The 13795-nt window shown below is 51.1% G+C and overlaps 3 protein-coding genes across 6 annotated transcripts in view; 1 reads left to right on the forward strand and 2 right to left on the reverse strand.

The window, feature by feature from the left end:
• LOC101689074 (protein HIRA) overlaps positions 1 to 429 on the reverse strand; it is an 84636-nt gene extending 84207 nt beyond the window's left edge. For all 3 annotated transcript variants that reach the window (XM_045065301.1, XM_045065303.1, XM_045065305.1), the window contains exon 1: positions 242 to 429. In XM_045065301.1, the coding sequence (XP_044921236.1) occupies positions 242 to 278 (37 nt within the window). In that variant the 5' untranslated portion in view covers positions 279 to 429. The remainder of the gene's footprint in view (positions 1 to 241) is intronic.
• Positions 430 to 656: 227 nt separating this feature from the next.
• MRPL40 (mitochondrial ribosomal protein L40) lies at positions 657 to 4844 on the forward strand. Its single transcript, XM_004742599.3, has 4 exons — positions 657 to 1464; positions 1781 to 1864; positions 3387 to 3545; positions 4408 to 4844. The coding sequence occupies exons 1-4, from the start codon at positions 1412 to 1414 to the stop codon at positions 4730 to 4732; spliced, it is 621 nt and encodes a 206-aa protein (XP_004742656.1). The 5' UTR covers positions 657 to 1411; the 3' UTR covers positions 4733 to 4844.
• Positions 4351 to 12772, reverse strand: CUNH22orf39 (chromosome unknown C22orf39 homolog). Of its 2 annotated transcripts, XM_013051339.2 has the most exons (4): positions 12668 to 12772; positions 12352 to 12519; positions 9113 to 9323; positions 4351 to 4477 (listed from the first exon to the last, which is right to left on the reverse strand). In XM_013051339.2, the coding sequence occupies exons 1-3, from the start codon at positions 12689 to 12691 to the stop codon at positions 9195 to 9197; spliced, it is 321 nt and encodes a 106-aa protein (XP_012906793.1). In that variant the 5' UTR covers positions 12692 to 12772; the 3' UTR covers positions 4351 to 4477; positions 9113 to 9194. The 2 variants fall into 2 exon arrangements, with proteins under 2 accessions (XP_012906793.1, XP_044921241.1); XM_045065306.1 differs by lacking the exon at positions 4351 to 4477 and having other exon boundaries at positions 9189 to 9401.
• Positions 12773 to 13795: the final 1023 nt, after the last annotated feature.

The raw sequence follows: 13795 nt of genomic DNA on the forward strand, positions 1-13795 counted from the left end.
GTGCAAGCGCCGGGAGTGAGGGCGGATTCGCTGAGGACAAGCGGAGCACGTGCCCGTGCTCGCCGGCTTCCTCGGGCGGAGGACAAAGTCCGCGCCCGCCGACCCTGCAGTTTGGGCACCGGGCACCGGGCGCCGGGCGCGTCGGGGGCGAGAAGGGCAGGGCCTGCGCGCGGCTCAGACCCCGCTCCAGACCCCGCCTCGACCCCCGACTCGGCCTTTCGCGAACCCGGCGCGCACTCACCATTGTGGTTGACCCAGGTCGGCTTCAGGAGCTTCATTGTTCGGCCGCCGCCGCCGCCGCCGCCGGGCTGAGGCGAGAGCCGCGTCCCTCAGCGCGCCCGGGCCATGGAGCCACCGCCGCTGCTTCCTCCCGCGCCGCCCTCCGGCCGCTGCCCGCCCCGCGCCCTCAGCGCCGCCGCGCCATTGCCGGCCCGCGCCCCCCTCCGCCGCCACAGCCGCCCCCCGCGCTCGGCCGCCGCCGCCGCCGCCACAGCCGCATCCCCTGCGCCGCTCCTCCTCCGGCGGCTCCCGGGCAACGCCGGAAGTCACGGCGCGCACCTGCCAAATCGCCCCGGCGGGAAACCGCTCCCCACGCGGACGGGGCCGGCCGGGCTTCTTCGCGGGCAGGGGCAGGGCAGTGTGACCCCACTTGGAGCCCGCCTGGGGCGCGGTCGCCGACGAGGGGCTCGACTAGGAGGGCGGCTGGCGAGCTGGGCCTCGAGTTGCAGCCCGGGCCAGCGAAGCCAGGAAGGGTCGGGATGGCGTGAACGGCCCTCTCACCAGCTCTACCTCGCTGGTGCCGAGTCCGACTAATTAGCTAGCTTCCGTCATTCATCAATACGCGTGTGTTGGGCATCTCGCGAGCGCCAGGCCACGTGCCGGAGCCGGGATGCTGTGGCCGGCAGTGGCCGGGGCCCCGCAGTTCGGACGAATGCCGGGAGGGAGCTAGCCCTGAGGGCTGGGACGGGGGGCTGATCAAGGGGGAGAACCGAGACGAGTGCGTTTAGGAAGATCGGGACCATTCAGAGACGTAGGCACTTGTACCCGGAAAGACGCCCTCTCGGTCACTCTGGCTGCACTGCGGGGTCTTAGCCCTCGCAGGGACACAAGCCGACGACCTAGAGCAACCGCTAATGCAGTTGTACTCTCAGCAGGGAAGAGCTCGCAGCCACCCGCAGACACGGAAGGGAGGACGCAGAGCTACGTGCAAGGAGCTCGGGGCGTGCCCGCGCGGCGCCGGGGCGTACTGGGCGGGGCCACGTCGGGGGCGTTCCAGGTTCAGCCCAGCCCTCAGTAGCCGGAACGCGGGAACGCGGAGCGACGGGAAGGCCGGAACTTTGAGAGGGGCACTGCGGGCCGGACCTCCAAGGGGCGCGCGCCCGGAAGCAGCGGGTTGACTGCCAGAGGGGCGATGGCACTCGCGGCGCTAGGGGTTTCCGCTCGCGCTCTGCGCTCACGGAGTTGGTGAGTGCGGACCACAGCAGGGTAGTGGGGTCCCTCGCCTGTGCTCTCTCGCCGACCGCCGTTGACCACTTTATCTCAGGGAGGGCTAGCTGATCGCGCTTCTTCCTGTAGATGAAAATCCAAGGACCCTGGCGAGCAGGGACTCTGCCCAAGTGCTCTCTGGTGTGAACGGGGGATTTTGGCAAGTCTCCCACGTTGACTTGTCACATCCAGCAGTTACCAGGGCCCCAGGTTTTAAGGGTAGCATATTTTTTTTTGCTCTTTTCCTGTTTAGTGAGGAGAGTCAGATATTTATATATCCTTTTGTCTTTTTCAGGCTCCTGGGAACTTGGCAGACACAGATTAGAGATACCCACCAGCGAGCTTCTTTATTATCCTTCTGGGAACTAATTCCCATGAGGTAAATTACCCTGGGCCCGACCCTTTGGGGGTGTCTGCAGGAGACTGATGTGCATATGAGCAGAACAAGACTACAGGGCATTTGGTTTGCAAAATTATTTGCCTGGAAAATATCTTGGTTAAATTTACTATTTTTTAAAGATTTTGTTTATTTGACAGAGAGAGACACAGCGAGAGAGGGAACACAAGCAGGGGGAGTGAGAGAGGGAGAGGCGCTTCCCCTGACCAGGGAGCCTAATGCTGGGCTCAATCCCAGGACCCTGGGATCATGACCTGAGCTGAAGGCAGATGCTTAACGACTGAGCCACCTACGTGCCTCTCTTGGCTAAATATAGGTAGATGCTTTTCTGTTTTTCAGCATTCTGTATGTGGAATACTGCTGCCTGTAATCAGAAAACAAAAATTAAATATAAAAATGGATTAAATAAAAATTAGTTTTAAAGGGATTGTTGTACGTTTTAAAAGACACAGCACAGATATCTGATTTCCCAGGGAGGTCTAGGGAGGCATGAGGATTAGCTTTTCCACCTAGGAGTCTGGATGCTTTCTAGGGACTTGATTCACAAGGCTCAGTCTTGATGCTAGAGGATTTACTTATTTTCTTTCTTAAGATTTTATCTGAGAGAGCGAGTGAGCCCAAACCGGGGGAGGGGCTGAGGAAGAGGGAGAAGCAGACACCCTACTGAGCAGGAAGGGTCCCCTGGCTGGCTGTGAGGCTGGAGCCCAGAACCTGGGGATCATGACCTGAGTGGAAGGCAGATGGTTAACCTACTGAACCACCCAGGGGACCCAGAGGATTTACTTATTTTTAATAGTATATTATCCCCATAGGAGATCTGTTCCTGAGTGTACATTGGACTTTTGTGAATGCTCTAGGATGGGAAATTTGTTAAGAAATCCCAAAAAGTTGAGAGACCTAGCAGTCACTTTTATTACTCAAATGACTTTTACAAATCACAAATTCAGGGGTCCTGGGTGGCTCAGTTGGTCAAGGATCTGTCTTCAGCTCAGGTCATGGTCCCAGGGTCCTGGGATTGAGCCCTGCATTGCATTGGGCTCCTTACTGAGAGGAGAGTCTGCTTGTCCTTCTCACTCCCCCTTGCTCATGCTGTCTCTCTCACTCTCTATCTCAAAATCTTTTTTTAAAAAATCACAAATCCATTTAAAATTTTGTGAGTAATGATTTTCTAATTCATCAGTTTGGTGTTTTTAGTTTCCACTGCAATCCTAAGACACACCTGAACCCAACATGAAAGATGAGTACTTATTTTTAATTTATACCCTGATGGCCCATGAAGTTTTTCTAGCCCTTCCTGGGTTGCCAGTGCCCACGCAGTTCTGACAAGGATCCTGGGTTGGAGGCCGACCCCCTTCACACTCAGCTCATGAGGTTAGACCCACGTATAGTTCCTTCCCCAGTGGAGAGCACAGTACAAGTTCTGGGCACCTCACCCAGCACCATGTCTCTCAGCAGGTTTGCAAGGCTGAAGAGGAAAATGTCTAATGTTTGCTTTATCCATTAGAGCAGAACCTCTGCGAAAGAAGAAAAAGGTAGATCCTAAAAAAGACCAAGCAGTAAAGGATCGTCTGAAAAAGAGGATCAGACGACTGGAGAAAGCTAGCCAGGAGCTAATTCCCATTGAAGATTTTATTACACCTGTGAGGCTCTTGGATAAAGCAAGGTAAGAGTTCTCTAGGGTCGAGGTTCTCAGGACAGAGTTCCATCATCTTCAGGTAGTTGTATCTGCATTTCACACCCATGAGGTGAGTGGGCATGGGCTGACTAGGTCCCAGTCTGAGTCCTCTTCTCCTTGACTGTGTTTTGTGGGAGGTGGTGAAAGCATTCCTGGGTGGTGCTTCTGAATGGCTGACATGGGAAGGAAATCAGAATAACTGTTTGATAACCCAGTTCATGTTGTTGCTTTTTTGCAAGCTGAGTTTTAGCTGTGACTGATAACTTGAGCCTTGGGTCTGCAGCCCTTGCCTCATTTTGATGGTAGAAACCCCTTAGCCTCTAGCTTTATGGTACAAATATTCACAGTTGTAATGTGATGTGTACAGGTCTGGCAGGGTTGCTGCCTTGTAAAAAGCGTGTACCATTTATAAAGTAACAGCTTGCCATACAGGTGGAACAGAACAAGTGCTTTTTTGGTGTTCTGTGGCTGATCTGGGCTCTGATCTCCTTGGGACTTGGGTGTCCCATTTCATGACACCACCTAACATTTCCATACTCACCAAACGTAGTGTCAGCCTGGGGTAAGGGAAGGGCTGCCAGTCTTCTTAGAGGCTCACTGTCTCTTGTATCCATGTAAAGCAGATGGCACTGGCTTCCAGCATCAGTTGCATCCGCTGCCACATGACCATTCTGTTATTTATTTATTTATTTTTGACCATTCTGTTATTTATCCCTAACTTCATGTTTTCCCCCAAGTCCCATCTCTGTCTGGCAGTGGAGACGTTTTGGTCATAGGCAGTCACCCAGCCTACCTTGCCAGTGAGATCGGTGCTTCCCAGCTTTACACCTTTGGATTTGTGTGTTCCCAGACAGCGGCCTCCTGTGGAGCTTCCCTTTGAGGAGAGTGAGAGGAGAGCTCTGCTTCTGAAGAAGTGGTCTCTGTACAAGCATCAAGAGCACGAGAAGGAGAGGGATGCCATTAGGACCATGCTCAAGTCCCAGCAGGAAGCTCTGCAGGAGCTGCAACTCATGTCCCCAGAGCTACATGCAGAGGCCACCAAGCGGGACCTCAGTTTGTTCCCCTTTGAAAGAGAAGGACCAGATTACACGCCACCAGTCTCCAACTACCAGCCCCCTGAAGGCAGGTACCATGATATCACCAAGGTATACACACAGGTGGAGTTTAAGAGGTAGAGCTACAGGCACCTGCCCGCAGAACACTCTGCCCTTTAGAGCCAGGAGGATGAGGGCTCAAGCTTGCTTGTCACAGAACCAGGGATGCTGTGAATAAATATGTTTAATCAAGTGTCTCTGTCTTATGCGTGAGTCAAAATTAATTGACCTGAAGACTGATAGAGGTGAGAGATGGTGCCCTTGTCTGGTACTGGGAGAGAATGACCAAGACATTTACCGCTGCTCCCCAGTAAAAATGAAGATTCCAGTTGTGTGGGGCAGACACCACCAGCAAGAGGCAGCTATGTACCTCAAGAGCAGAGGAGAAGGATGTGTAGACTGTGTGCTGTGCGCTGTCTGTGTACCTGTGCAGACAGGAGAGGCTGGGCCTTCCCACTGGGGAAATGGAACATGGGACCTTCCCCACATCCCTGGCAGGGCCATCTTTGGGTTTTAAGCTGGGGAGGGAAGAGGAAGAGAGTAGAGCAAGTCTGGCACCCACTACTTAAAGTCCCCTAGGAGGGGACTCTCGATTCAAGTGTTAGTCTGAGATAGTCAATGTGTGCCAGGGCTGCAAGAGCACAGTACCACAGACCAGGGGCTTAAATCACAGAAATTTCTCATAGCTCTTGAGGCCAGAATTCCCAAGATCAAGGTGTTGGCAGGACTGGTTTTTTCTGAAGCTGTTCTCCTTTGCTTGCAGAGAGCCACCTTCTCCCTGGGTCCTTGTAGGGTCCTCCCTCTCTGCCTGTCTCATGTAATAAGGATACTAGTCAGATTGGATTACGGCCCAGTATTATGACCTCCTTTTAAATTAATTACCTCCTTAAGTACTCTATCTCTAAATAGTCCCATTCAGAGGTACTAGTGGTTAGAGCTTCAACACAGGAATTTGGTGGCATGGGGTGGGTAACAACACAATTCAGCCAGAAATAGTGAAGGTCCAGTGAGCAAATAGAGCCATTTCTCCCAGTGACTTGCACTGCTACCTCACAAAGTGTTTGGGTTTTTTCACCGCCTTAGTGCAGATAAACCAAGAAAACATTTCATTTGAGGAAGAATTCAAATTATTTTCTTCTGGTATGGGGTTCATTTTTGGTTTAAAAACTTACTAAACATTTTTACTGGATAAAAACACTGCCTAAGGATTCTAAGTTTGTTAGTTCTATCTTTGAGATGTGAATATGGCCACTTTTCACAACCTCACTGCTCCCTTAAGGTCCATACCACTGCCACATTTTGTCTATTCCACTGCTGCAGCAGCCAACTGATGCCTCCATGTGGCCACTTCCCCCACCCTGCCCTCCCCTAACCCCCTGTAAGCTGCTCTGCACAACAACCAGAGGGCCCTGTAAAGCACAAGCCAGGGCAGGCATCTGGCTACTCACCACCCATGATCATAACTTACAGACCCCCATCCACCTTCCCCCCCATCAGCACATGGCACCCAGTGTTCCTTGTGGACTGTGGGCTGCTTCCCCTGTAAGGCTCAGGCCTCTTCATCCTGGTCTCGACTTAGATACTGAGGCCTTCCCCACCTCCCTGTTGGTTTTGTTTTTAGTTTTATTTATCAGATAGAGCACAAATAGCAGGAGTGGCAGGCAGGCAGAAGCAGGCTCCCTGCTGAGCAAGGAGCCTAATGTAGGACTCCAGGTCCCTGGAATCGACCTGAGCTGAAGGCAGATACTTAACTGAGTGAGACACCCAGGCACCCCTGCAGTTGCTTTGTTGTAGTGCTTTTCAAAAAATAGGTTTCATCCATTAGGTTATATAATCAATTCATGGGGTCAGGGTCAGCAGTTATAACTTTTTATTTTGAAGTAGTTACAGATTTACAGGAGGCTGGAAATAAAGATGCAAGGAGAGGCTGTGTGTGGTTCTCCCAGCCTCCCCAAGAGTTAACATCTTACATGCCACATACAGTGTGTAAGAAAGAGACTGACATAGGCAGAGTCCAGAATGCATTCAGGTTTCCCACTGTGTCTGCACTCACCTGTGTGTATGTCTAGCATTGCACAATTCCATCACACATGCAGCTCTGTAGGAGTCAAGGTTCCATAACCACAGGATCCCCTTATATACCCTAGCCACATCCACACCCTCCTTCCATCACTAACCCTTGGCACCATTAGCCATTCTCTATCCCTATTATTACATCATCTCACCAATGTTACATAAATGCAACTATGTCATATGCACCCATTTAAGATTTTTTAGCTCGGTATAATTTACTTGAGCTTTACCCAAGTTGCTGCACATACAGCAGTTTCTTTTCAGTGGCACAGAACTGCAAATGTCAGTGCATCACACCTTGTACAGGTAAGGATTGTTTTGTGAGGCTTATTTCAATCATATATGCAGTATATAAAGTATGTACCAGATCACAGAACTTGATATGGGTTTCATGCAAAAAATTTGAGGGCTGCTCTATCTTCTCCCTGCCCATTTTCTTCACAACACTTAAGATTATTTTAGACTTATTTTAATTATGTTTAAATGTTTATCTCAGGCCCCTAAACTCAACTGGAGCTCTTTGAAGGCAACTTGCCCATTTCAAGAGTGCAATCCCAAAGCCAAAGGCCCCACCGGGCAGTGTAGTAGGTGCTCAGATGTTGGGAATTAAAAAGTTAAAACAGGAGCAAACGTAGGAACATTCTGTGCAGCAATGATTATCTGTCAGTAAGACTCACAGAGAGCGCATTCAGTGCCGGGCAGCCTCCAGCCCTAAACAATCACATAGAGAATGTGGATCCCTTGTGGTGAGCCCTCAGGACTGCTGTGCTGGCTGCCACTGCAGCAACCCCCGCCCCCGCCTGCCCGCCCCAGGAACCCCAAGGGATCATACACAGATTGCAAAATTCCAATGTCCCTTCTTCTGTTTCAGAGTGAAGAGAATGCCTGTAGCTCCCCAGCTTCCCACTCTCCTCCTTGGCTGGAAATGCTCCAGAAAGTAGCCACAGACACAAGACAGATACCCTGGCTGACTCAGATATCAAAACACCCACGCTGAGACAGGCTCTTCTTTATACTCACCCCTCTGCTCCTGGGCTCCTATGAGCACACCCCCCACCCACTCACAGGTACATGCAGTCACAGGGAAGGACCGTCGGGGGCCTGTGTGCAAACGCCCCTACCACTCAACGGGTACACACACACACACACACACACAGAGGGAGAGGCTGCTGGGGACCTATGTGTAACCCCCCCCCCCAACACACATACCCTGGTACACAGAGTCACAGGGAAGGATCACTGGGGACTTGTGTGCACACATCCCTACCGCTCACAGGTACATACACAGGGAGAGGTTATTGGGGCCCTATGTGCAGATCCCCCCAAACTTACAGGTATGTGCAGTCACAGGGACTCTTGGGGTAATACAGGATGACAAGGCAAAATCTAATTTTTAATTTGTGCCTTTCCGAAGTGATGGGATTATTTTGCCCCCAAAAATGAGTTAAAAGATGTCTGACCTACTCACTGCCTGTAGCCAGGCTGAGGCCCAGTCGTGGGGGAGGGGGGCGGGGGAACTAAAGTGGCAGCTTGGCCAGGCAGAAGCAGAGAGGCTGCAGAGCACACAGCCAACCTCGCCCTTGGCACCATGCCATGGGACCTGCTCTGCAGCCACGAGATGCTAAATCATTTCGTTAGTGATAAAAAGACCTCTTCAAAAACTCAAGTTCTTGTTGGCTCATATGCATATATTTTAAAAACACCTACGGGGGTGTAAGTATATAAAATTCCCATACTCTCTGAGCACAATAATATCAGATGCTAAATTTAACAATCTCAACTATTAAATTGTGGATTTAATTTTCAGTCTGTCTGAAATCACATGTGTAAAATGGCATTTGAGATAATCTACATTTTCTAAAACCAACCAAAGGAAATTTTAAAGGAGACTAAAATTCCACACACCCTGGGCTTGGGTTTCTTGAGCCAAGAGTCTATGATCCTGTTTAATGCGAGACTGTGTATTCTGTAGCTGTGTTCGTTTCTTAAAAACCAAGAGGCCTATCTCCTACGAAGAGCAATGCCGCAGATGAACTTAGTGAGTGGGCTAATAACTCCGTGTAAGCACCAGGGGTTGGCAATGCACACTGTCACCAAGCCAAGACCAGGAAAGGTATTCCCCACAGCACGACCATTTAGTTACCTCATGTGTCCACTTGGGTCAGGTCTACTGCTCAAGAGTTTACCTGAGAATGCTGTTGTCCGGGAGTGGAGCATGAATTGGCCTGACCTGGCTGCTTACTGGGATCTGCGGTGGTGTTTGGCATCCTGGGAGCTGTGCAGTGGGCGAGATTGTTTGCCAGAGCAAGGCAGCAGCGGGGGTGGGCAAGGAGGGCTGGAGACCCCAGGCTCTGTGTTCTAAGCCAAGTGGAAAATTCAGGGACTCACTAGACTGAGCTGGTCACTGTCCTTAGGGTCCTGCGACAGCCCCACTTGAAACAGATGAGAGGAAGCCATTCCGGAGTGTTCATCACTGGTCTTTCTCCTCCTGTGGTAGAGGGAGGTGCCAGTCTGCAGGAGGGCTCTGCCTCAAGGCCCACACCAGGGTGTGCTTCCGTGTAGCCTGGACTCTTGCACGTTCGCTCTCACAGAGGGACCGCTGTGCAAAGGAGACCCCCAGTCACTTCCAGCTCGTCGCCCCTGTAACTCCCTTCTCCTCAGGCCCCTTCCGAAAAAGCTGGAAAAATGAAGTGTGAGGCACATACCACTCCAGAACTTGGCTGCTTCTACCTAATAAACCTTGGCGATGATTTCATACTAAAACACAAAGATCTAGATCATTCCTTCTCCTAAGCTACTGTGAAAACTATTGTACAGATCACCATCATTTGAGTAAAGTTTAAAATGTCTTGTTCTGGGCCTCAGGACTTGATGCCTTCAGTTCGACCTAATCATATTTACCTGCTGAGACCAGCATCAGGCCAAGCTGAGAGGAGCACAAGAGTCTGAAAAAGTGGCCTCAGTGGGGAGGATGAGGTAAGAGACACATGCCCAGGGAGCTCTGGACAGGGGAGGAGGAATCCAGACAAAAGACAATAGGTACCACTCAACCAGTGGGCTTTTCTCTGCTACTCTCTTCCCAAAATAAACACGGGGCAGTACCTTATAACCATGAAAAGTGCACTTGGTAGGTGCCAAGCACTATGTTGGCCTTTTTACAGATATAATTTCACCTTCTCTATCTCATTGTCTGTCTTTGCTCAAGCTCTACTGTCTTAAACAGAATGTTTTTGTTCTTAACTTAAAAAGCAATCAGAAATGCAAAGGATATGAAAAACCCCCAGACTTCCGTCCTGTGGTGAAACTAACAGCTTCCCCAACACAATTTTAGACTCAAATTTTAGTGCTAATAGTGTTTCCCTAAAGATGGAATAATCTACTGCCTAGTGTACTTCCATGGTTTATCACTAGGTATACTACGGGTACCTTTCCCTGCCCAGATAGATTGCTATCTATTTTTTTTAATGGCTAAGTTGTACCCCACTGTGTGGATGAAGTTACTTGATTACATGTCTGCTAGCAGCATTTAGGATGCTTTCAGTGTTTGTACTATCATAGTGATGCAGCAGGTATTTTTAACTTTTTTAAAAAAGATTTTATTTATTTGACAGAGAGAGCACACAAGTAGGGGGAGCATCAAGCAGAGGGAGAGGGAGAAACAGACTTCCTCCTGAGCAGAGAGCCCTACGTGGGGCTTGATCCCACGACCCTGGGATCATGACTTGAGCTAATGGCAGACACTTAACTTACTGAGCTACCCAGGCACCCCAGGTATTTTTTAGTTTTAAATGCACTGTTACCCAGTTACTTCCCAAGGATGGACTTTCAGAAGTAAAATAAGGAGGTCAAAAGGTATCCTTTTGACAGATAAGATAATCAGAATAAGTCAACACTCCGTCAACACTGCACAAGGGCCCCTGACTCTCCAAACCCTTATCAACACTTCTAACATTTCACTGGGCAGAAATCACTTGTCATCTGACCTTGTATACCAGGTCATTTAATTTTCTTTTTGAATGAATTCCTTCTTTGTGCCCTTTGCCATTTTTAAAAAAGAATTAAAAAAAAAAAACGTAATTATTTGAGAGAGAGAGAGGGGGAGAGAGAAAGCAGGAGCTGGGGGAGGGGCAGAGGGAAAATTAGGGAGCCTGCTCAGCAGGGAGACGGACACAGAGCTCCATCTCAGGACCCTAGGATCATGACCTGAGCTGAAGGCAGATGCTTAACCGATTGAGCCACCCAGGCACCCCCTCTCCCCACTTTTCTATCCTGAAATCATTCCCATTTTTGTGGTAAGAAAAGCTCTTACTGAACTCTCCCTAAAAAAGTTATTAATTTCTTGCCATACAGACAAGCTATCTTTCCCAATTTTTTGATTTCCACTTATATTAGACGGTCATCATTTTCTTTTATATAGAAGCATCTATTTGTCTGTTTCAATAATCATATACATTTAAGCATGCTGAAGCAGCTGCCAGCCCTGCTGGATCTTCTTCCCCCTTCACCATGAGCACTGCACTCTCAAGCTTCTCTTCATGTCCCCATCCAAAATAGTTCCAAGGCACCACTACCTATTCTAGAATGGAATGAAAGTGCCAGAAGGGAAGGGGCTCTGTTCTCATCACTCCTCCATCTTTAAGAGCTCCCAACATGATAAATATTCACTGAATGAATAGAAAACCAGAACCACCTCCTCACTGGTCTCTTTGGCCCACCATAATACACTCTCCCACCCTGGCAGTCAGACTGATAATATCTATATCTGTGTGTGTGTGTATATATATATATATATATATATTTTTTTTTTTAAAGAAAGGGAAGGGGAGGGAGGGGGGACAGGGGAGACAGAGAGACAGAGAGAGAGAGAGAGAAACCCAAGCACACTCCCTGACCAGCGTGGAGCCTGATTCCACAATCCAGAGATCACGACCTGAGCGTAAATCAAGAGTCTGTCACCCAACCAACATAGCCACTCAGGAACTCCCTGCCCCCATCCCCCTTTTTAAGTAGGCTCCATGCCTAACCTGATGTCCAGTGCTCCTGACCCCGAGATCAATACCTGAGCTGATGTCAACAGTCAGACGCTTAACCAAGTGAGCTACCCAGGGCCTTCAGACTGATCTTTTCAAGATATAAATCAGATCATGCTTCCCATGATCTGTAAACCCATCTTTACGCCCCACCAGGTCCCTGGTACTTCCCTAGCCTCATCCTCTACCCCTCTATAGCCCACCGTCCTTAGGCTCCAAGCACCTGATCCTTCTTTGTGCTCCTCACCTGGGCTGGGTGAAGGCTGTTAAGGCTGGTTCCCGGTCTTTCAGGCCTCAGCATTATCAACTCCTCTGCAGGCCTGCTGAGGACACTAACGCTATTAGGGGATCCCTCCTCTCTCTCCAAACCCCTCTACATTCTCTTCCTTTCTTTGTTCCTCAGTGTCTGAACCCCCCGTTGATATACTAATATTTGTTATTTCTCAAAGGGAAGGAAGCACAACCAAAGGGGGACCCAGACTGTACTCCTCTCCAGCGCCCCCGGGCCTGGAATGTGGGGAGGGTGTGGTCCGTGCACTCGGACGCCGGGGCAATGCACCCCCACGGCCCAGCGCCACCCCCAGCTCCCCAGTGCACCTGGGCCTCCGCGCTCCGGCGCTCCTCCCACTCCCGGCAGCTGGCCAGGTCGCGCCGCCACTGCTCGCAGGCCGGCCGTTCGCCGTGGACGTAGTAGTGGTGCAGGAAGTGTCTGGCGCTGCGGCAGAGCTTCCACTCCGCGCGGTAGACTTCGCAGGGGCGCGGCGGCTGCAGCGAGAAGCACGCCTGAGCCAGAAGCCGCTGCACTACCCGCCTAGGGACCTCCATCCCACCCCTTACTTGGGAGAAGCCTCGGGTAATCCGGTCGTTCGGCCCAAGGAGGTCCCTGCACGTCTAGGACGCCCCTAGCACTCACCCGCCAGCCTCCACCGTCCGCCATGTCCGGGCGACTGCGGAACCCCGCCTCTGAGCTCGCTAGCCAATGAAGATTGAAGACAAGCCGTACCGTGTGATAGACGGATAGGAACCAATGAACTCTGCGCTGTGACGCTGGGCTCCTCCCCCGCCTCCGTGACACGCTCCAATAAACAAGACTTCCGGACTGAGCCGCCAATAACAGCCGGGGGGCGGTGACGAGCGGAGGAGGCGCTCAGCATGGCCAAGGGGCGGAGCGGGAGGGGGTTGCCACGGGGTAGAAAGCTTTGAGGCGCGCGGGCTGCGAGGCTCGAGAGATGACAGTGGCCCTTCCTCAGGTGCCTGGCGGGCCTCCCGGGATGCACAGCCACCTTGTTAGCTATTTCTGAAACTACGGGGTCCACGCCGGTTTTCAGCAATTTTATTAAATCTCAAAAGATAGGGTTCGTTTTCATAAGCACATACTGAGCATTGGCTCCTTGTGGCAAAGCTGTCAAGTCTTTGGATGCAGGGGACTCAGTGAGGGTGGTCCGCTGTGACTGTTGGGAGTTGGGGTTCTAGGGCGCCGGATGATCTCCCGAGGGAACGCAGGCTGGTAGTGGAGGCGAGCGAAGGGTGTTCTGAGCACAGTGGTGAGCTGGTCAAAGGCGTGGAGGCTGTGTGTGACACAGAGTAGAGGGGAGAACCTTGCTAAGTGTGGGGCGCCTTGCATGTCTGATTAGGAGTGAAGGCTTTACTCTGGGGCGTGGGAAGACATGGAGCCTTTATAAAAAGGAGGTGACAAGAGACAATAAAAGCAAAGAGGCTCGTGATCTGCGGAGGAGCCCTGCAGTACCTACACAGGGGTTCTCCAACTTCCACAGACTTAATCCAAAGCGGGGGACAACGAAGCTGCTGGGCCCACCCCAGTATCCAGACTGGGTCAAGACTGCCTGAGGGTGGACCAGAAAGCTGCAATTTAACCAGGGGTCCTGCAAGCTGGCTCACAGACCAAGCCTGAAGACAGAAGGCTGCAGGCCAGGGTGCAGCAGTAATGACCAGGATTTTTGCTCTGGGTGACCCCTCCCCTCTGTTACCAGAAATTCACCAACAGGATCCACCCCTGGCCCAGGCAGGAAAGTGTGGCTCA

The sequence above is a fragment of the Mustela putorius genome, unplaced genomic scaffold (genome assembly GCF_011764305.1).
Source record: "Mustela putorius furo isolate JIRA1106 unplaced genomic scaffold, ASM1176430v1.1 tig00003858_pilon_pilon_pilon, whole genome shotgun sequence".
NCBI lineage: Eukaryota > Metazoa > Chordata > Mammalia > Carnivora > Mustelidae > Mustela > Mustela putorius.

Excerpts from the sequence above, each read along its gene's own strand:
- MRPL40 (XM_004742599.3), top strand. The coding sequence starts at position 1,412 with ATGGCACTCGCGGCGCTAGGGGTTTCCGCTCGCGCTCTGCGCTCACGG. Across the intron at positions 1,465-1,780 it reads GCTCTGCGCTCACGGAGTTG|GCTCCTGGGAACTTGGCAGA; the intron begins GTGAGTGCGGAC and ends TGTCTTTTTCAG. Across the intron at positions 1,865-3,386 it reads TGGGAACTAATTCCCATGAG|AGCAGAACCTCTGCGAAAGA; the intron begins GTAAATTACCCT and ends TTTATCCATTAG.
- CUNH22orf39 (XM_013051339.2), bottom strand. The coding sequence starts at position 12,691 with ATGGCGGACGGTGGAGGCTGGCGG. Across the intron at positions 12,520-12,667 it reads CGGACGGTGGAGGCTGGCGG|CCGCCGCGCCCCTGCGAAGT; the intron begins GTGAGTGCTAGG and ends TTCTCGCTGCAG. Across the intron at positions 9,324-12,351 it reads GCCGGAGCGCGGAGGCCCAG|CGGTCCCTCTGTGAGAGCGA; the intron begins GTGCACTGGGGA and ends TCCTTTGCACAG.